The following is a 20,496-nucleotide window of genomic DNA, read 5'->3' as shown; positions in this document are numbered from 1 at the left end:
CCATTGGGGGGGGGGCACAACTAGAGATAAATGAAAGAAAAAGCAAGGCCAAAAAGGGTATTTCAATATTAATTGGAACAGATTTATTTTAAGCTATTCTTACATTACAAAAAGGATATTTTCCCCAAGGCTTTGCAAAAAGGGCAAGTTACTGCATGTTTAAACATGCCATGTGATGCCATAAACTTGAAGAGGCCTGTTGTCTTTCTTCTTTCCCTAAAGGCCTTTACTTTGAAAGTTTGGAAATGATGCCCCATCAGCAGATGGCTGTTCGTGTGTTCCTTTTAGCCAGCTACGCTTGATTTTCACTTTTGGAGCTCTGAATACGTCTGCTTAAGGATCAGTGTTTAAAACAGTCAGCACCACATGCAGTGAGGTGAATCTTGAGTCCACTGAAATAGATGGTCTTGCAGTCAAAGTAAAGTTAAACCGCCCAGAGTCGCTTGTGAGATGGGCGGTGCAGAAATGTGAGAAAGAAATAAGTAAAATAAAGTACTTTCCCATTAGATAGGAATTTGTCATCCAAATTCTTGTTCTGAATCACGTGAGGTCTGCCTGCTGAGATGGTAAGATGAACCAAGCCACTTCAACTGCAACTGAGGGAGCATTCAACAACTTTTTTTTTTAGCTGCTGTCTGAAGTGAGTGACACAGTCCCTTTCTTAGTACTTCATTTTTCTGCATGTGTTGCCAAGACTATTGGCCACTGTAACCCTATTTAAATTGTCCCAAGAGGGCTGAGGCACAGCAGAAGTAAATTTGGCTGAATATTTTGGAGATCTGTGGTTCTTTTTGTCTTTCTGTCTTGCAAACCAGCGGGGAAAACCCTCCAGATTTTTAACATAGAGATGAAAAGTAAAATGAAAGCACACACCATGGCTGAAGAAGTGATTTTTTGGAAGTGGATCTCTGTGAATACCGTCGCTTTAGTGACAGAGACTGCAGTGTATCATTGGAGCATGGAAGGAGACTCTCTGCCCCAGAAGATGTTTGACCGACACGCCAGCCTTGCAGGCTGCCAGATCATCAACTACAGGACAGATGAGAACCAAAAGTGGTTACTCTTAATTGGCATATCTGCCCAGGTAAGGAAAGCTCTGGAATAATCGAAGGCGGGTTGAAGCATATTGATTGAACAGAACTGAGAACTTTTTCAGTCTCAGCTCTGCTGTATTCGTAGGGGGAATCTCTTGTGGTGGGAGGGGCATGGAATGGATTGATCAGAATCTTTACAGGTAGTCCTCACTTAACAACCATTTATTTAGTGGCGGTTCAGACTTATGACGGTGCTGAAAACATTGACTTACACCTGGTTCTCAAACTTACGACTGTTGCGGTGTCCCCGCAGTCATGTGATCACAGTTCACTTTGATGACCATCGCAGCATCCCTTGGTCACGCGATCACCATTTTTGACCTCCCTGGCCAGCTTCTGGCAAGCAAAAACAATGGGCAACCGCGTAGCCCGCTTAACAACCACGTGGTTCACTTAATGCCCAGGGTAATTTGCTTAATGACCACTGCAAAAAAAAGTTAAAATCGGGTCAGAGTCACTTAATGACCACTTCACTCAGCAACCGAAATTCCAGTCTCAATTGTGGTCGTTAAGCGAGGACTGCCTGTATGCGCATGGTTTTTGGAACACTTTGTCATGGCTCTCTTGGTTTTGTTTTAGCAAAACCGTGTGGTGGGTGCCATGCAGCTGTATTCGGTGGACCGCAAAGTCTCCCAGCCCATAGAGGGGCACGCTGCAGCCTTTGCTGAGTTCAAAACCGAAGGAAATGCCAAGCCTTCCACCCTTTTCTGTTTTGCCGTGCGAAGCCCTGCAGGAGGCAAGGTACTAACTGAACGAGACCCCTGACTAGAATGAATGCAAGCAGCCCCCTACCCTCACCCGGTGCAGATTGCCATTCGGTTTTCCCGTTTCAAGCAAAACGGTGGCTGTAATTCCATGGTGTCTTTTCAGCTTCACATAATTGAAGTGGGTCAACCTGCCACAGGAAACCAGCCCTTTGTCAAAAAAGCAGTCGACGTCTTTTTTCCTCCAGAGGCGCAGACGGATTTCCCAGTTGCAATGCAGGTAAACGAATGGGGAGTGGGCTTGCATCCGCTCCGGCCCTTTATACCTGCTGGGCGTTACAGATTCGAAAATGCGAGGCTGTCTGAAATGCTACGTTGGTGTGCGGAATTGCCTGAGGCAAACCGAACTGCACGGGAGAACGATGCAAGTGCATCTAAAGTGGCAGCACCTGCGCCAGAAATAAACAGCTGTCAGCAAATAAAGCTCTCTCCTTATTTATTCCAAGTTTTAAATCCTCTATTCGTGAAAATGTTCAAGACTGCTAACAGTGTATTTAAGAAACCACCCAGAAATACAAAGGAAATTGAAGAACAGAACAGAGATGATTATTGATACTAAATTAAAATATAGGAATTGTAAAATCTGGGCTAGTTAATTTCCTTGGGTTCATAATGTTCCTGGGATCTTCTGTTGAAGAAGCCAGTCTCTTCTCAGGCACGATGTTCCTGCTTGGGAAGCTGGAAATCAACAGGACTTAAGTAAGTCGTTTCTGGACAGAGATGACACTGTCCTCTTCTTGTATGTTTAACAGATTGGAACAAAGCATGGCGTTATCTATCTGATCACAAAATACGGATACATACACATGTACGATTTGGAATCCGGAGTCTGCATCTACATGAACCGAATCAGCGCTGAAACGATATTTGTAACTTCGACTCACGAACCTACCTCTGGAATTATTGGGGTGAACAAGAAAGGACAGGTAAGATTGTTGCTGGAAGATTAGAAATGGGCCTTCTCCAACCGGGATATCAATGTGCCTTTTCTGGCTAAGTGTCAGGATAGTTGGTGGAAAAAAACCACGCTGAGTCAGAACTGCAACTTGTGTTTTATCGTTTCTACCATATACAGAATCTTGCCAGACTAAAGGTTCCTTGACTGAGCTGAAGGGGAAAATACTCTTGGGAATCTAGGGTGGTGCCAGTCTACCTTTCTTCCTCGGTCCCCCCACACTCTCCAAGCTGTGAAAATGCTTATCAGCCTGGAATGTGCTCTCCACCTCCTCAGCTCCAAGCTCCATCACATCACACCCACCGCCTTCAGGGGCACATTCCATCACATAAGCCATTGCGTTGGATGGTGGTTGCCATCTTGCCAAACCAATGTGGTCAAAGTAGTTACAAGACTGTATTTACAACTAGCCAGACAAATGCAGACTTGGGGAAGGCTGTTCTAAGGTACAGAGTTCCCCAACCTGGGCAACCTTCAAATGTGTGGACTTCAGTTCAAAGAATTCTCAGCAGTCTGGAGATTGGAGAGGATGGCCAACCAAATTATGACTGCAGTGCCTACTTTTTGGAGGACTCAAACGTCTGGATACCTTGGCCCCAATTGCCATATTTCACCACAAACTGTCTCTTTATAGGTCCTTTCTGTTTGTGTGGAAGAAGACAACATTGTAAACTATGCCACCAACGTCCTCCAGAATCCTGATTTAGGTCTGCGGATGGCTATCCGAAGTAATTTAGCTGGAGCAGAAGAACTCTTTGCCAGAAAATTTAATACTCTTTTTGCGCAGGGAAACTATGCAGAGGCAGCCAAAGTGGCCGCGTCTGCACCCAAGGTAAACAATTTTTGAAGATATCTGTGTGTGTTGGGGTACGTGTGTGAATTGATGGAATTGTACCTATATTCTGGATTTTAGAAATCAGTAGATGGTCCCGAATCCTGCTTTATTTCTGGTTTTATTTTGCTTTTAACATTTGCTGTTCTTTAGGGCAGCCTTTCTCAACCTTTGGCCCTGGAGGAACCCTTGAAATATTTTTCAGGCCTCGGGGAAGGAGCCCCTGTACATTCAGGCTCAAATATACTGTAGGCCAGAAGTTACAAATTTATTATATTCATTTCACGGGTATGCCTGTATCTATGCATTAACGAGTGTTCTCAGACTAAAAATAAAGAATGAAACTTACCTCTTTAATGAGAGGTTGCCCAAATTTGAAATAATTTTTTAAATAAATCGTGATCTCCCAGGGAACCCCTAGGGACCTCTTGTGGAACTCTAGGGGTCTACAGAGCCCTGGTTGAGAAACCCTGCTTTAGGAGGACAGAACAACTGCTACAGGTTTTTGCGGTCCCCAGTTCACCGCAGATGGCCTTGACTTGGCATCCAAATTAGTAGCCCTACTGAATTCTGACCTGTAATTCTTCTTTCTCTTCCTCCCCAACTCTGTTGGTTGTTACTCTAGTGTTTCAAAGCATACATGCTTCTGATACACATTTGAACTGAATCAACCCGCTTCTGTGCCTTGTTCTTAGTTTGAAGCCAACAATTGCTGGTTGTGCTGAAGTGAAGTCCCGCCAAGTTGGATAACACTGACTCCTTTACTTAAGCAGGTTGAATATTGTAGCTTTCAATAGATTCCCCAGAACTAAAAGAGATTTGGAATGTTTCCAGAAGTTGCTGTGAGTTAGACAATTCAGAGTGGGCAGTTCTGCAGGGGTTCTTGCTACTTCAGAAAATTGAATGAGCCCTCCATGTTCAGAGGCATTATACCTCTGAATAACTCTTGATAGATATTGATTGATTGATTGATCCAAACTGTGGGTGCTCGTTCTTGATTTTTCTGAAGAGGGCTAGGATTAGGACAATCTGAAACATCTGCTTAATTCTTCCGGGTAGTGGGATGCTGACAGCGTTGACTTGATTCAACTCTCTTGTTGCTTTTGGTATTCTAAAGTGGGCGGTCGAGTTTGCTCTAGCTTTCCTCCCTTGGGGCAATCCATCAACTGCATTAACAATCCAACTGCAACATCCAGGGCATCCTGCGCACTAGCGACACGATCCGGAAGTTTCAGAGTGTCCCGGCTCAAGCTGGACAAGCCTCGCCCTTGCTGCAGTACTTTGGCATCCTCCTTGACCAAGGCCAGCTCAACAAATTTGAATCTCTGGAACTCTGCCGTCCCGTCCTTCAGCAAGGCCGCAAGCAGCTGCTAGAAAAATGGTTGAAAGAAGACAAGGTGAGCCACCACCATTTGTTTTGCGATTCTGCTGCCTGTTAGGTTACAGACAAGGATGTGTCGTTGGGCCCACGCACAACATGTGAGGTTCTCCAGTCTACCCATCAGAGACTCATAGCTCCTTTGCTTCAGGTCTTGCTCTCTCCTGCAGCTTCCATGTGAGCGCTTGGAGGGGGTGGAGAGTGCCTCCAAACCAGCTGTTCTTCAAGAAGTGGGCAGGAAGAGGACAAAACCTCAGCTGGATTGCATTCAGATGGAATTTCAACACCTTTAATCAAATACCTTAAGATTATTCCTTATCTGTTGAACTTACCCTTCTTGATACACTACAGCATGAGGGCGGAGTGGCTTCACCAAAAGCTTTGGGGGAAGCAGAGGGTGTATCCCCCCCTGTTTTAAATAACTGAAGTTGGCACAGTCATCTAGCTAACAATAGTTAGCGTTCTTTCCCTGAGCAGGAGAGTCGCTCACTGAGATGCAGACAGCCATATCTTGCCAGCAGTTCTGGTCGTTTGGACTTGGCTGGGATGTGAAAGTATTTGCAGGGGCAGGCATGATGTCAGTAACTTGGAAAGGCTGATTTAGTTGCCCTCTTTAGTGGGTTTGCACTGATCCTGAAGTCTTCTCTTTCAGCTGGAGTGCTCCGAAGAGCTGGGAGACTTAGTGAAGGCTGCTGACCCAACCCTTGCCCTCAGTGTTTATCTCCGTGCAAACGTACCAAACAAAGTAATCCAGTGTTTTGCAGAAACTAGTCAGTTCCAGAAAATTGTTCTTTACGCCAAAAAGGTAAATTACCTTTTCTTCCAGTCTAAACGTACACGCTTGTGCAATGCTTACCTTGCAAGTCAACACATATTTTTATTTTATCTTTCTTGAGATAACACAAGGCCTTGGAGCATTCCAGCGTTTTGGAAGTATGAGATGTAACAGTCTCAACTTGCTGAGTTTCTGTTTGAGTCACCTGATCTTAATGGAGCCTGCTTTGGCACTGAGATGATTTTTTACCTTGCTAAGTTGCTTTGACATGGGAAAATGCCCAGTAACGAGTAACTGAGGTCACACAGCTCACTAATTCATAAATCATGATTTAGAGATTACAGTAGTTGGTCTGCACATCATATAAACCAGAACCATGTTATTGCATGAGTTTTCGAAGTTTTTCATTCAGTGGCAAAGCTGTAAGCCAGGGATCCCCAAACTCTTCAGCTCATCAACCCCTTCATGAAGTTTCAGATTGTTCATTGACCCCCCCCAAAACATTTATTATATGGAAATAATTTAATAAATACTGCTTTAACCGATAGCACTACTACTGCTGCTACTAACAACAGTAATGGATAGTCCCATTGACCTTTGGGGGTTGGAATTGACCACTTTGGGGAACCCTGCTCTAAGTGATAGAAAATTGGCTGTATTCAACTGAACGCTTGTGTTTGTTTGTTTGCCCTTAGTAATGGAACCCCATCAAGTTCTCACGGATCTCTAGGATTCTGCAAAACACAGTTCAGAAAACCCCTGGTTTAATGTAATGTGTGTACCTAGTCTTGTCTCTGCAGGGGGGACAAGATCACAAATGAGTATTTGTGATCTTGTTCCCAGTTTCATACGAGCATGTACAAATGTGACTTGAGAAAGGGGGCTTGTAGAGCTTTCAGCGGGAGAGTCTGCAGAAGCGTCAGAAGTTCCTGAATTTCCCATTCTTGGGTCTCTCAGCCACCATCAGTTGAAACTAACCCGATGTCTTACTTTAAAGGTTGGCTATACCCCGGATTGGATTTTCTTGTTGAGAAGTGTGATGAGGGTCAACCCAGATCAGGGCCTTCAGTTTGCCCAGATGTTGGTTCAGGATGAAGAGCCTTTGGCCAACATCAATCAGGTAAATGGCGCTTTCCGACTCAGGTAGTTGTAGAAGATAAATTGAAACCTAATACAGTTTCATCAGAGACTTGTCGAATTTGCTTAGACTTTAGGCATATCATTGTCTGTGAGACAAACTTGGAGGGCTCTATAATTCCTGTTAAGAGTTGATTGCTCCTTGTGGAAAGGGCAGCGAAGTAGAAAAGATCCCTGCATTTTCTTAGAAAGATCTGATCTCAGAGGTATGACTCTAAAGGGAGTGAGAATAGTTGATTGACCTCCCTTCAGACAATGGAAGCAGGGCCATGTCCAGTGCGCAAAAGACAGAAGGAACGTTGTTATAGCATCTTGCAGCGTGATGGTCGGCGTAACTGAAAGAGAAGCGTGTGTTCTTCTGCTGTAGATTGTCGATGTGTTCATGGAGAACAGTTTAATTCAGCAGTGCACTTCCTTCTTGCTGGATGCGTTGAAAAACAATCGCCCTGCTGAAGGCCACCTTCAGACTCGTCTTCTTGAGATGAACCTCATCCATGCTCCCCAGGTAACTGCTTGCAACAGGATTTTAGAAGCTGCACCCTCTCATTTCCTCTTGAGGAGGACGGTTGCTCTTCTAGACACAGCTTCAGCTTGGTATGGCCAGTCAGTCTGTCTTTTTTTTTTTTTTATGCTTCCATATAGAGTTCCATCTAGGTGTAGCACTGTTGACCCAACACTTTTCTTGCTAACTTCTTCTAGGTTGCGGATGCCATTTTGGGAAATCAGATGTTCACACACTATGATCGAGCCCACATTGCCCAGCTTTGTGAGAAAGCTGGCTTGCTTCAGAGAGCCCTGGAGCACTACACCGATCTTTATGATATCAAGCGTGCCGTTGTACATACCCACCTTCTGAATCCAGAGGTAAGATGAGACGCATTTGAATGGAGCCAACCGAATTCTTGCCTCCGCTGCCCTCTTTGCTGTTCTCGTCCTTCCTTCCTCTGCTACAGTTTCATCTTCCCCCGTTCCTTGTCCCCCTTCTGCTCGTAGAGGTTGGTCGCTTCTTCCTACACTTTGGTGAAGTAGTTAGAGGACTGTAGTAGCTGAAGACGCTTGGGGCTGACATCCCCACTCAGGCAATGAAACTTGGGCAACACTCGTCACTTCTTAGCACAGTCTTATTGAGATACGTGCTAACGGCAGCACAAGCAAATTTTGCCCTTAACCTTGGAAGAAAGACAGAATTCCGACAATATCCGATGGGGAACTTGAATTTGGAGAATTTGCAAAGGCAAAACTAACAGTATATATTCACAACAGGAGTTTAACCCAATTTAAGCAAGCATGGTTCCCATATACATACAATATATCACACAGCGTGGCAAATATAATCGTTTACAATATGGCTTCTAAGGGAGCCTAAATGTTTATAAACACCATAAATTAGCAAAAGCGCAAAAAGGGGGAAGCTGGAAACCAAATAGACTTTTTTCCTCTTTTTTCTTTTCCTTTTTTTTTTTTGTTTTGTTGTTGTTGCCGCCTGTTTTGCTTTGCCTATTTTTTTTTTCTTTCTCAACATGCACAAGCAGTAATAAGTAGCAATATAATAAGCGCTGTAGTATTCAGCATGCAACTGAAGATAGAAACCTTTATTGTACAACAAATATTTTGATGTAATTTGCAATTGTTATATTTGCAGTTGTTGCATTCAGCTTTGGATGTAAAATCTAAACAATCTTTGGAGGAATGTAAATTCTAGTATCCGTTAATTCCTGCGTTTGGTGCCGCACCAAGACATACTTTGTTCCAACCATGGTTTGTAGGGCAGGTAATAGTCGGCTGGCTTGGCAAAGCTAAAAATCATACCAATCCCAGCAGCTGATTTATTTTTCTTGCTGAGTCGAAACCAGGCAAACCCCACTTTGGCTTAATATCATGTGTGAACCCAGCCAGGGTATTGTCAAAATCTGGAATGGATCTGAAACATTCAAAATGTGATCACAGATCACCGTTCTTTAGTTAGTGCTTGTTCCTAGTACGGATTGCATGTCATAGATTAAGCGCGCATCTGCTTACCTATTTAGCTCTGGAGATTTTTTCCCCCCAGTGGCTGGTGAATTTCTTTGGCTCCCTGTCTGTCGAAGACTCTGTCGAGTGCCTACGTGCTATGTTGTCTGCCAACATCCGACAAAATCTGCAGCTCTGTGTTCAGGTAGCTTCGAAGTATCACGAACAGTTGGGCACCCAATCCCTTGTGGAACTCTTTGAATCCTTCAAAAGCTATGAAGGTAAGCCTAGGAAATGAAATAACAGGAGTGGCTCGCTGTAACCTTGCCTTGCCAACCCCATCCAGTAGGGAATGACGTGTGTTCTATGGATGTACGAGAAATGAAAAATGGCAGCTGGTTTTTAAGCCTCTAAGCAACGTTCCCGCTGTGAAAATTAGGCTTGACTCTATTCAGTTGAGACCTCAGGACTGATAAACAATAGTTAAGTACGGAATACAAATTAGACGTCAAAGCATAAATTAACGTTAGTGCAAGACTTACTGTATATTAAGAGACGTGTGTCCCAGTGCCACTGCCTGAGAACCTCTATATCAAACAGTAACTGGCTGACAGATTAAAGAGGATCACTAGAAGATCAGGATTAACCTGATAGGATTAATTTAGTCAGTACCAGAAGGAGAGCAATATCCTATGCTCTGTTTAAAGGAACCAATACCAACGTGCTTGTTCTTAGCTGTTGTCAAACTGACAGAATACCTGTGTGAGTTTGGGAAGTATTTTCAGCGGTTTTGTTCGTTTGTTTCTGTAGCTCAGATTAAACCCATATCTGTTCAAAGGACCTGGGGGAGTATATTTGATTAAGTGTTGGGCTACCTGCTAATTTTCTGACTTGTGCGAAAAACTGAGTATCTCCTTGAGGTAATTCATCTCTGCGTGTCCACTAACCTCTTGTTTCTCTGCACATCTAGGGCTCTTTTATTTCTTGGGTTCTATTGTCAACTTCAGCCAGGATCCAGATGTCCACTTTAAATATATCCAGGCTGCCTGCAAGACTGGCCAGATCAAAGAAGTTGAACGGATCTGCCGCGAAAGCAACTGTTACAATCCAGAACGAGTGAAAAACTTCCTGAAGGTGGGATTCTGTGCATGCCACCTTTGAGACCAGTGTTTCTCGACCATAGCAACTTCAAGATGTGTGGACTTCAACTCCCAGAATTCCCCAGCCAGCATCCAGGAATTCTGGGAGTTGAAGTCCACACATCTTAAAGTTGCTGAGGTCGAGAAACACTGTTTTAGACAATTGGGGTATACAGCCCTTCATCAAAGAATTATGAAGCGGGTGGTAGCTTCTCTGGTTTTGTTCTGGATCAAGGTGGCTTAATCCTGGCTGGCTATCTTTGCAAAGGGGGTGGCGTTAAACCGAGCAGTTGATTGGAGTCTTCAAATACCGCTGCCCTTTGTTTGATCCACTGTTAACCTGCAAGAATGTCTCCGGTCACAGTGGCAGGGGGAAGATTTGAAAAGCTTTGGATTGCTCTCTGCTGGTCTTTCCTCCCATCCAGGGAGATTAATCTTGAGGCTGCCTTTTTCAGGGATCAAGCAGGAAGCTGATTTTTCCCTTCCCCGAGGAGATAAACAAACCCTGGTCTCAAGAGGCAGAGAGATTCATAGCCTGGGAAAAGCCGTGCTACCAAAATAGTCCAGACAGAACAAGAGGAAGGGAGAGTCCATGTCTAAAAGGAAAGGACTTTCTCCCTGTGGGTTTTTCATAAACAAGGCATGTGTGTAGATAAACACACAGAGCAACATTGTGACATTCTGTTAACTAACCATGTGGAACATGGCACTTTCCATACATAGTATGGAACATAGTATAGGTAACAAATCCATTTCCTCCTTGTATGTTACTGTCCCGTTGTTAAGCTTGGTGGTAAAACAGAGTCTAGTGGTTAAGGCACCAGGCTAGAGACTAGGAGTCTGTGAGTTCTAGTCCCGCCTGAGGCATGAAAGCCTGCTGGGTGGCCTTGGGCCAGTCTCTCTCTCTCAGCCCAACCCACCTCACAGGGTTGTTGTTGTGGGGAAAAGAGGAGGAGGAAGGAGTATTAGGTATGTTTGCCGCCTTGAGTTATTTATAAAAATAATAAAGGGGGGATAAAAAAATAAATGTGTTTATTTTTTGTTTATTTATAAATTTATTCACCGCACATCTCCGCCTCATGGGGGACTGTATAAATAAATGTGAGTCCCCTTCAAATTATGACTTCTTTCAGGCTTGAATTCATGTTTTGTTGTTACCTTCTAGATGTGCTGAATTACAGCTTCCTTCACCCCGTTGGTGGGGTCACAGGTCAGGGAATGATGTATTACCATTCTTCTGGTCTTAATAGTCTGATTTATGTTTGTTGGGGGGGGGGTGTTTCTTTTTCTGCTGATGTAGGAAGCCAAGCTTACAGACCAGCTTCCCCTGATCATCGTCTGCGATCGATTTGACTTCGTTCACGACCTGGTGCTTTACTTGTACCGTAACAACTTACAGAAGTACATTGAGATCTACGTTCAGAAGGTGACCTGCGTCTCCTTGTTAAGAGGGTTTTGACAGCATTTAAAGCAGATCCTCCACAGCAGTGTTTCTCAACCTCGGCCACTTTAAGATGCGTGGACTTCAACTCCCAGAATGTATCTGTACCTGGGCTGGGGAATTCTGGGAGTTGAAGTCCATGCATCTCAAAGTGACTGAGGTTGAGAAACACTGCTTTATAGAAAAGAAGCAGTAAGCATTCAGCACTGGCATATGGCGGAGACAGCACCAGAAGGGATTTAAAGGAAAGTGGGCCCCAGTTAGGTATCGTTTGTGATATTTTTCCCTTTTAAATGGTGCTCTGGGTTCAGACTTGCATTCATAAGGCTGACTTGGAAGGTGTTTGATTGCAAGCCTTGAAAAGTAACGATTTGTCCGCCTTTAGGTAAACCCGAGCCGCATCCCCGCGGTTGTGGGAGGACTCCTGGACGTGGATTGCTCTGAAGACGTGATTAAGAACTTGATCATGGTGGTGAGAGGCCAGTTTTCAACCGACGAATTGGTAGCTGAAGTAGAAAAAAGGAACAGGTAAGACCCACAGGGGTCTTCAGAATGTTTTTATTTCCAAAGAATGATTACATTTGCTTCTGCCTATACAGCCTCTGGGCGCATGTTTGCTTTGTAAAACCAGCGTGTAAACCATGACGGTTGATACAGGCACTGCGGGCGGGGGGGAGGCTTTGTGTTCCTTCTTGCCCCAAGGATGTTTACTGTGGGTTGAGGCTGGAGCCACTGCTTGGTAAGAGGGTCCTGTCTTCTTGGAAGCCATTCTGTTGGGGGAGAGACGTTGCAGAAGGATGAATCCGGCGAGACCAGTGAAAAGTTGGCTACGGCTAGCGATAGGGTGAACTAAAGAGCCTTCTCCTCCTCCTCCTCCTCCTCCTCCTCCTCCTCCTCCTCCTCCTCCTCCTCTCTGCGCCCTTCTCTTTCTTTGTTCCTCTCTTCCTCCTCCTCCTTCCCTCCTCCCTGCCTCCTCCTCCTCCTAGGCTTAAGTTGCTGCTGCCTTGGCTGGAGTCTCGGATTCACGAAGGCTGCGAAGAACCAGCGACGCACAATGCCCTGGCTAAAATCTACATCGACAGCAACAACAACCCCGAGCGCTTCCTGCGGGAGAATCCCTTTTACGACAGCCGTGTTGTAGGCAAATACTGTGAGAAGAGGGACCCTCACCTGGCCTGCGTAGCCTATGAAAGGGGGCAGTGTGACCTCGAGCTCATAAAGGTTAGCATCACCATTCTCTTGGATACGAAGCAGCAGAGGGCTGTAGACCCGAACGTAAATGAAAAGAGTTTTCTTTTTTAAAAAACCCACCAAGCTGGAAGCCCGGCCACGTTGCTAGCTTTGATGCTGGAAAGAGTCCTTTTAAATGCCGGTAGATCGGAATGCTGCCTTTCAACACATGCCTTCTCCTTTCCCATTGTTCCTTTCAGGTTTGCAACGAGAATTCTTTGTTCAAGAGTGAAGCTCGTTACTTGGTGCGAAGAAAAGATCCAGAACTGTGGGTCAACGTTTTGGAGGAAAACAACCCCTTCAGGAGACCACTCATTGATCAGGTATGTCAAAGATTTGGAATTTGCAGGTCGCAAGTTGCGACTGAGGAACGAATAAGGATAGACGTGTACCCTGTTCTTCATGAGAGGCAGCATCAAAATCGTGTGTGTCCTTCCCTTTTTAAACTAGATCAGTATAGCTCGCTCGTTCCTTCCTTCCTTCATTCCTTCCTTCCTTCCTTCCTTCCTTCCTTCCTTCCTTCCTTCCTTCCTTCCTTCCTTCCATCCATCACTGTCATTGTCCTTCCTTCCTTCCTTCCTTCCTTCCTTCCTTCCATCCATCCATCCCTGTCATTGTCCTTCCTTCCATCCATCCATCCATCCATCACTGTCATTGTCCTTCCTTCCATCCATCCATCCATCACTGTCATTGTCCTTCCTTCCATCCATCCATCCATCCCTGTCATTGTCCTTCCTTCCAACCATCCATCCATCAGTCATTGTCCTTCCTTCCATCCATCCATCCATCCATCCATCCGTGTCATTGTCCTTCCTTCCTCCCTCCCTTTCAGTCTTTTTTCTCTTTCTGTGTCCCTCCCTCCCTTCTCTAAGGATGCCCGATCATCAGTTTGTGACTTTTGCTTTTCTTCTTGGTAGAGCTATTTGGGGAAGAAACTTTGTCTCACTTCTAAGTAGAATTTTTCCTTTTGGTGGGGAAAAAAATCTGAAACAGCTTGTCTTAGTCATATCTGATTAACTTCCATGCTAAGCAAACCTTGAACAGCCTTGTACTCAGATTACTACCCCTCCATTCTTGATTCCCACCCCCACACGCTGTCCTTTGGTGTATATCGAAGTGTATTTCTGCTCTTTGCTGTAAACTAGACCATGAATGTGCCTTCCTTACGGTGGTAAGTGGCGTCGATTTTGTCCAAATACCAGGTTGTCCAGACGGCGTTATCAGAAACTCAAGATCCAGAAGAAGTTTCTGTGACGGTCAAAGCGTTCATGACAGCTGACCTACCAAACGAACTGATTGAGTTGCTTGAAAAGATCGTCTTGGATAATTCTGTCTTCAGCGAGCACAGGTAGGAAAGCACATTTCTGCCTGAGGTGTGCAATATTTCTATGACAATCGATCTTCTGTATATTTTCGTGCATGCAGTTGAATGGCGCTGGCTCCAAGGCATCTACGTGGCTTACGTTCAAACAGTAAAAGCATAAAAAAGTCAACCAGCATGCATACCGGGTGTCAAACAGGCAAACCAGTCGTAGCCTCCCTCAGTCTCCCCATCCCAAGCAACTCCATTTCAGTTGTATGTTCTGCCCAAAAGCTCGTGCAAGAGTTTGCGGCCTTTTGGAACACTGACAAGAAAGAGGCCATCTTTATCACTCCTACTTCTCAGCTTCGTCCCCTTCGCATCGTGAGGTGGGAGGGAGTCTCTTGCATCAGTTGGTCTTCAAGGTAATGGTATGTGAGAAAGACATTGAGAAACTGGGGGGGTGCAATGGTTGCCAGTTGGCTTCCTGGTCTGCAGCCAGCGAGATTGGTCCGCTAGTCTGCTTGCAAGATCGATGTCAGCCTTCCTAGGTAGACCAGGCAGGAAACACGACTAGATGAGCTAATTCTACTTTATTGTAAAGCAACTGTACATTAACAGAATCTTGCAAGTCTGAAAGTACAATTCTCCACTCCCCATCTCCTTTACATCCCAAGAAATGAGGGAGGGTCCCTCCTGAGCCTCTTGCCCCATCCACTATCCAGCTGCGGGCTAAGCTGACTCTTATCTGACCATTCCCTTCACAGTGTCTCTTCGCCTCATCTCCCAAGGTCATTCTCACATACCATTATATCACCCTCCCCTTCAGACTCATCCTCCTCCATCTCCTTTACATCCCGAGAAACGAGGGAGGGTCCCTCCTGAGCCTCTTGCCTCGCCCACTATCCAGCTGTGGGCTATGCTCCCTCTTATGTGACCGTTCCCTAGGCAGCACTGCTTTGTCCCATTTCTCAGGGCTTTCTCCCACACCATTACAGGGCCTGACCAAGAAGAGGCTTTATAGGTGATAGTACCTTGGATTGGACCAGGAAGCCAACTGGTAACCATTGCACCCCCCTGACACAAGCAATGTCAGAGTTACTCTCCTCTACCAGTGTTGACTGATTGGCAAACAGCCACCTGCATTTTGTACCTTCCGTAGCTTCTGAAGCACCATCAGGGGGAGCTCTACGTAGAGTGAATGGCAGTAATCCAAACACTGGGTGATAAAGGCATGGGAAGCTGTCGTCATAGCCTCCTGGTCCAGAGAAGCTTTTTTTTTTTTACTTGTAGGCTTTGTTGCAGGGTATACAAAGAATGAGAGTCTCCTTTATTCTGTAGTTGAGAAAAGTTAATGAAGAAGGGGCACCGGTTGCTTTAAGGAAGGATTTGATTTCAGTTGTTGGAAACAAGTGTAGAGAATTAATCCTGGTTGGCCAGATGGATGGCTTATGTCCACATTGCAGTTTTATTTTACTGGCACAGAAATTGCAAATGACTGTTTACAAAACTCACTCCTGCTGGAATCTGCTGGCTTAACCATTTCCTTGTGAACCGTTGAAAGGAATCTCCAGAACCTGTTGATCTTGACGGCCATCAAAGCCGACCGCACTCGGGTGATGGAATACATCAATCGTCTGGACAACTATGATGCCCCAGATATTGCCAATATTGCCATCAGCAATGAGCTCTACGAAGAAGCGTTTGCCATCTTTAGGAAGTTTGACGTCAATACTTCTGCCATTCAGGTGAGGCTTGAATCAGCAGCTTGTCAACCTTCAAAGAACTCCCATTTTTCGTTGTTGTTTTTTTAAGTCCCCACATGTGATGCTTAAGTTCATACATGAAATGCAGACAAAAACTGCAACGTGCAGATTTTTGTTCTTGGACAGCCAGGAATAAGAAGGGCCTCTAGCTTCAAGAATACCTCTGGTACTGAGAAGAATGGCTTCCCTATGGGTGCATGGGGCAAAACAATATGAATCTTCTCTAATTCGTCATTGATGTCTTTGCCAGAATTTGACTTCCGTGTAACCCATGCTGAACAACCTGCTGCTCTCAGCCCGAATGCAAACCACAAGGCCTTTTTTGTGGCCCGTGGACTAATCCCTTTTTCTGACAAGCATCAGCGTGGTTTCTTGCTGTTGTGAGTCAGGAAATACAAGCAAATTTTAATGCAAAACTAAAATAGTTTTTTAAAAAAAGCAACACCGCCAAAGCCATAGGGCAAAAGCTGAAAATATGGCCATGCCCCCTTTGCATTATTGTCCCACCTCTTCCTGCTCCCCCTTCCCACTCCAGGTGTGTCCTAAATTTAGCTGGCATCTTCCAGATATGTTGCATGACACCTTCCTGAATCCCCATCCATTATTGTCAATAGAACCACTAAATGCTATCATACAGTAGCTCACCATCCTGATCAAAGGGCTGGGAGAAGGGAAGGAACTGGTTGTGGAACACAACTTAGTGCACAAAAGAATCTAGTGTTGGTTTAGGTGGTTGGAAAGCTCCTCCCTTTGAAAGCTTGGAACAGTTCCCCCCCACTCCCATTTCCTAAGAGTTTCTAAGGTCTTACCTCACATCGTCTTCTAGGTGTTGATAGAACACATTGGCAATCTGGATCGTGCGTATGAATTTGCAGAGAGGTGTAATGAACCTGCGGTTTGGAGTCAGCTGGGCAGAGCGCAGCTTCAGAAGGACTTGGTTAAGGAAGCTATAGATTCTTATATAAAGGCTGACGATCCCTCTGCCTACATGGAAGTTGTCCAGGCAGCCAACAGAAACGGTAAGCCAAAGGCCTCCTTCACAGCTGAGCACAAACTTCTCAATTTGCACCTGAGTATCAGGAATCTTCGCCCATTCCTTAGGTAAACCACTATTTGATAGTAATGGATGGATTCTGACTGCATCAGTCTGTTTTTCAAAAAGTCTGTGTAAGAATATACATTACTTTTCATTCTTTTTCCTCCCTACATACAAAATAATTGCATTTTTGTATGTAATTTACCCCAGAGTACATATTTTGGTAGGCACGTCTGTCTAAAATACGCATTTTGGCATGTGAAAAAGCTGAGAGCCGTCTTATAATTCAGAAATGTGAAGCAGAAGCATATTTTTTTTAATGTGCATATTAGTTTAAGTAACGTTAGTTGGATTGGTTTGCTTAAAAATGTGGACCATATAGAATCTGGCCAGAAAAACCTGCGCATGCCTCTGTAAATCTGGAAGTGTATCCTTGTATACGACAGTGTACACAGTTGCTTAAAATTGCTTTGAAACCTAAAGATATCAAAGAAATAATTTCTTAAAATAGCTTTTCTGTTTGGGATTAGTTTGTCAGCATCAGCAAACCTCCTCATACTGCTGTGTGTTATTCCATCATTCCACTGCTGGTTCTTGCAAATGTCTGACATGACGAAAAGGTAATTGTCAAATAAATTATTTTTTGTTCTCTCTTTTTCTGTCCCTTCAAGATAACTGGGAGGATCTGGTCAAATTCTTGCAAATGGCTCAGAAGAAAGCAAGGGAGTCTTACGTTGAGACTGAACTGATTTTTGCCTTAGCAAAAACAAACAGGCTTTCCGAGCTAGAAGAATTTGTCAGCGGCCCTAACAATGCACACATACAACAGGTATTTTATTTCGTTGCTAAACTTTCAGCACAATGAATTAAACATAATTTCTAAGAGCTGGCATGGTGTAGTGGCTAATAATGGTAATAATACTTTATTAAACGTATATGCCACCTGACTCCCAGAGACTCTGGGCAGTTTACAGATTGTTAAAACTTTTAAAAACTGGGAAACAACCAAAAGGAAAAAAAGAATAAAGGTGGCAGAAATAACAAAGCCATATGGGAATAGAGAAAAATGGGGGCTTCAATCACATTCACCAAAGACCTGGGTGAAGAGCCAGGTCTTCAGGGCCCTTCAAAACACCAATGCGGTGGGGACCATTCTAATCTTGGGAGAACCTCATTCCAGAAGGGAGTCGCTGTTACAGAGGAGGTGCACTTCAGGAGGTCCTAATAAATGGCATTGTTTGATCTAAGGAAGGTAGACTTCACCAACCCTGCCAGATTGAATTGGCTGGACAGACACTATGGGATACTATACTTAAAGTGTTTGTAATGGACCATGAGAATTACCTTGGGGATCAGGAGGAAGAGGTGCAGCCGAGGCAATGGTCAGATGAGAGAAATCTGAACCCAAAGCAGGATTGTAATTTGAGGCTGCATCTCAGACATGACCCTCCCTAGTTTTCTTGTAGATAGGGGCAGGGAGGGGGGGAGGCACTTTCAGACTTGCGAGATTCTGTTACTGTTACCCTATAATAAAATAGATAATACAGGTAGTCCTCGCTTAACGACTGTTCATCTAACAACGGTATGAAGTTACAACAGCCTTGGAAAAAGTGCTTTATGACCTGTTTTCACACTTATGACCATCGCGAAACATGGTTCCAACTCCGCAGTCATGTGATCGCAATTCGGGCACGGCGGCTGGCTCACATTTACGACCAGTTGCCACGTCCTGCAGTCACATGATTGCAATTTGCGACCTTTTTTGCCCATTTCTGGTGAAAAAGTCCATTGGGAAAGCTGGATTCGCTTAACAACCGTGGCAATTCATTTAACGGCCATTGTAAAAATGGTCGTAAAATCAGGTCCGGTCACATGGTGACTCACGTAATGACCACACCACTTAACAGTCCCTGTTGTGGTCATTAAGTGAGGATTACCTGTATTGGGTCCCAACTGCTTGATCTAAGGAACACGGAGTGTGCCAACCCTGCCAGGTTGGCTCGGATACTGCGGGATGCTATGCTTCAGGTGCTAGACTAGGAGAGGGGAGGCTCAGGTTCTGGTTCTCCTTGGCCATGCAAGCTCATCAGGTGAGTTTGACCAGTCGCTCCCTCTCGGCCTTAGTCAGCATCAGGCTCTGGACAAGCTAGCTAGAAAACAAAACCTCGTTGCGTCGTGCATCGGTAGCTTCCCCACGCACACTAGGCAAACGCAGGGCCAAAGAAGCTGGCCTTGTAACCAAGTGGGGCAAACACTAAGGACAACAGCAAAAACTAACTGCAATTTCTGGTTTGCTGTGTAGCACGCTGATGCTGGCGCTCCCGTCCTGGTCCTTTGCCGTCGGTTGGTGTTGCTGTCACAGCCCTCTGTCTCTGTTTAGGTTGGCGATCGCTGCTACGAGGAGGGAATGTACGATGCAGCAAAGCTGCTCTACAATAACGTCTCGAATTTTGCTCGCCTGGCCTCCACCTTGGTTCATCTTGGGGAGTACCAAGTAGCCGTTGACAGCGCTCGCAAAGCCAACAGCACCAGGACGTGGAAGGAGGTGACTTGCTTTGCGTTGTTCAAGGAGAAGGATATTGAGATTGGGACTGGAGCTTGGAACTGTTAAACGTGGGTTAGGCAGTGTGGCGTGCTCTAGGTCAGCCTTTTCCTGGAGAAGACCCTGAAGTATTTTTCAGGCCTCGGGGAACCAAATATAGGCCACACGCTACAAAATTATTATATCCGTTTCATGGGTAGGCTGTATATATGCGTTAAAAGTGTTGTTAAACTAAAAATAAAAAATGAAATTTACCTCTTTGATGCGAAGCTGCCCAAATTTGAAATAATTTTTTTAATAAATGGTGATCTCCCAGGGAACCCCTAGTGGCCTCTCATGGAACCCTGGTGGAGGGACCCTGCTCTAGGTTTTGGCATTTCGGCTCCCATGTTCTCTAGGCAGCATGGCCAGTTGCAAGGGGGGATGAAACTTGGACTTTACGGCTTGGCATCTGGGTACCTCCAGGGCTGCTGCCTCCGGCCAGAATTGCCCCAACTGGTAGGTCATCTAGGGAGAAAGTGCCCCTCCTTTTTGGGAAGTAAAGGGACTTGAAGCCTGGGAAGCTGGTTCTCTGGGGTACTCTTCCTGTGGAGAGCAGGTTGCATCAGAAAGATGCTGAAGACGAAACTCGTTCCGGGGGGCAGTCTAACCAGCTGGGCTATTTCCGCTTTTATTTTTACTTCTTCCGTGAGTTACTGTTTTATTGTTGCTTAGTTGTTATGTGTACCGTGGATGTTTTAAATGTTATGCATTGGTAGGCATGTTATCAAATCATACCTAAATGTTGTAGCCCCCTTGAAGACCTGATTGTCTCACAATACTGTTCCTACTTTTGCAGTTAAAAAATGACTTTGGGTACACAGGTATGTCTTTATCTGTAACATCCTATGGGATGAGAATGTCATCTGCAGCTGCTTCGGAACCCAAGGGCCGAACTATCCGGGAATGTAGAGTAGGATCGTTGGATTCAGTTGTCCGCTTTTGCTAAGAGTGTGTTTTGTTGCAGGTGTGTTTTGCCTGTGTGAACGGAAAGGAGTTCCGGCTTGCCCAGATCTGCGGCTTACATATTGTAATTCATGCGGATGAACTTGAGGAGCTGATAAGCTATTATCAGGTTGGATTCCTTTCGCTGTATAAAACATAAAGGGCCTTGACCT

General features: G+C 45.0%; 1 protein-coding gene across 7 annotated transcripts in view; it reads left to right on the top strand.

Annotated features, from left to right (window-relative positions):
• Positions 1 to 20,496, top strand: part of CLTCL1 (clathrin heavy chain like 1) — a 45,846-nt gene that overhangs the window by 11,955 nt on the left and 13,395 nt on the right. For all 7 annotated transcript variants that reach the window (XM_063315859.1, XM_063315858.1, XM_063315864.1 and 4 more), the window contains exons 3-24: positions 816 to 1,084; positions 1,674 to 1,835; positions 1,965 to 2,078; positions 2,611 to 2,784; positions 3,448 to 3,645; positions 4,842 to 5,042; positions 5,676 to 5,828; positions 6,796 to 6,918; positions 7,303 to 7,440; positions 7,635 to 7,799; positions 8,986 to 9,166; positions 9,856 to 10,019; positions 11,325 to 11,450; positions 11,851 to 11,993; positions 12,452 to 12,686; positions 12,896 to 13,018; positions 13,898 to 14,043; positions 15,560 to 15,743; positions 16,588 to 16,780; positions 17,469 to 17,626; positions 19,178 to 19,342; positions 20,346 to 20,453. In XM_063315859.1, coding sequence (XP_063171929.1) covers positions 816 to 1,084; positions 1,674 to 1,835; positions 1,965 to 2,078; positions 2,611 to 2,784; positions 3,448 to 3,645; positions 4,842 to 5,042; positions 5,676 to 5,828; positions 6,796 to 6,918; positions 7,303 to 7,440; positions 7,635 to 7,799; positions 8,986 to 9,166; positions 9,856 to 10,019; positions 11,325 to 11,450; positions 11,851 to 11,993; positions 12,452 to 12,686; positions 12,896 to 13,018; positions 13,898 to 14,043; positions 15,560 to 15,743; positions 16,588 to 16,780; positions 17,469 to 17,626; positions 19,178 to 19,342; positions 20,346 to 20,453 — 3,623 coding nt within the window. The remainder of the gene's footprint in view (positions 1 to 815; positions 1,085 to 1,673; positions 1,836 to 1,964; positions 2,079 to 2,610; positions 2,785 to 3,447; positions 3,646 to 4,841; positions 5,043 to 5,675; positions 5,829 to 6,795; positions 6,919 to 7,302; positions 7,441 to 7,634; positions 7,800 to 8,985; positions 9,167 to 9,855; positions 10,020 to 11,324; positions 11,451 to 11,850; positions 11,994 to 12,451; positions 12,687 to 12,895; positions 13,019 to 13,897; positions 14,044 to 15,559; positions 15,744 to 16,587; positions 16,781 to 17,468; positions 17,627 to 19,177; positions 19,343 to 20,345; positions 20,454 to 20,496) is intronic.

Source organism: Candoia aspera, chromosome 15 (assembly GCF_035149785.1).
Source record: "Candoia aspera isolate rCanAsp1 chromosome 15, rCanAsp1.hap2, whole genome shotgun sequence".
Lineage (NCBI taxonomy): Eukaryota > Metazoa > Chordata > Lepidosauria > Squamata > Boidae > Candoia > Candoia aspera.
Note: the sequence above shows the minus strand (reverse complement) of the source record. Positions and strands in the feature narration are given on the sequence as shown.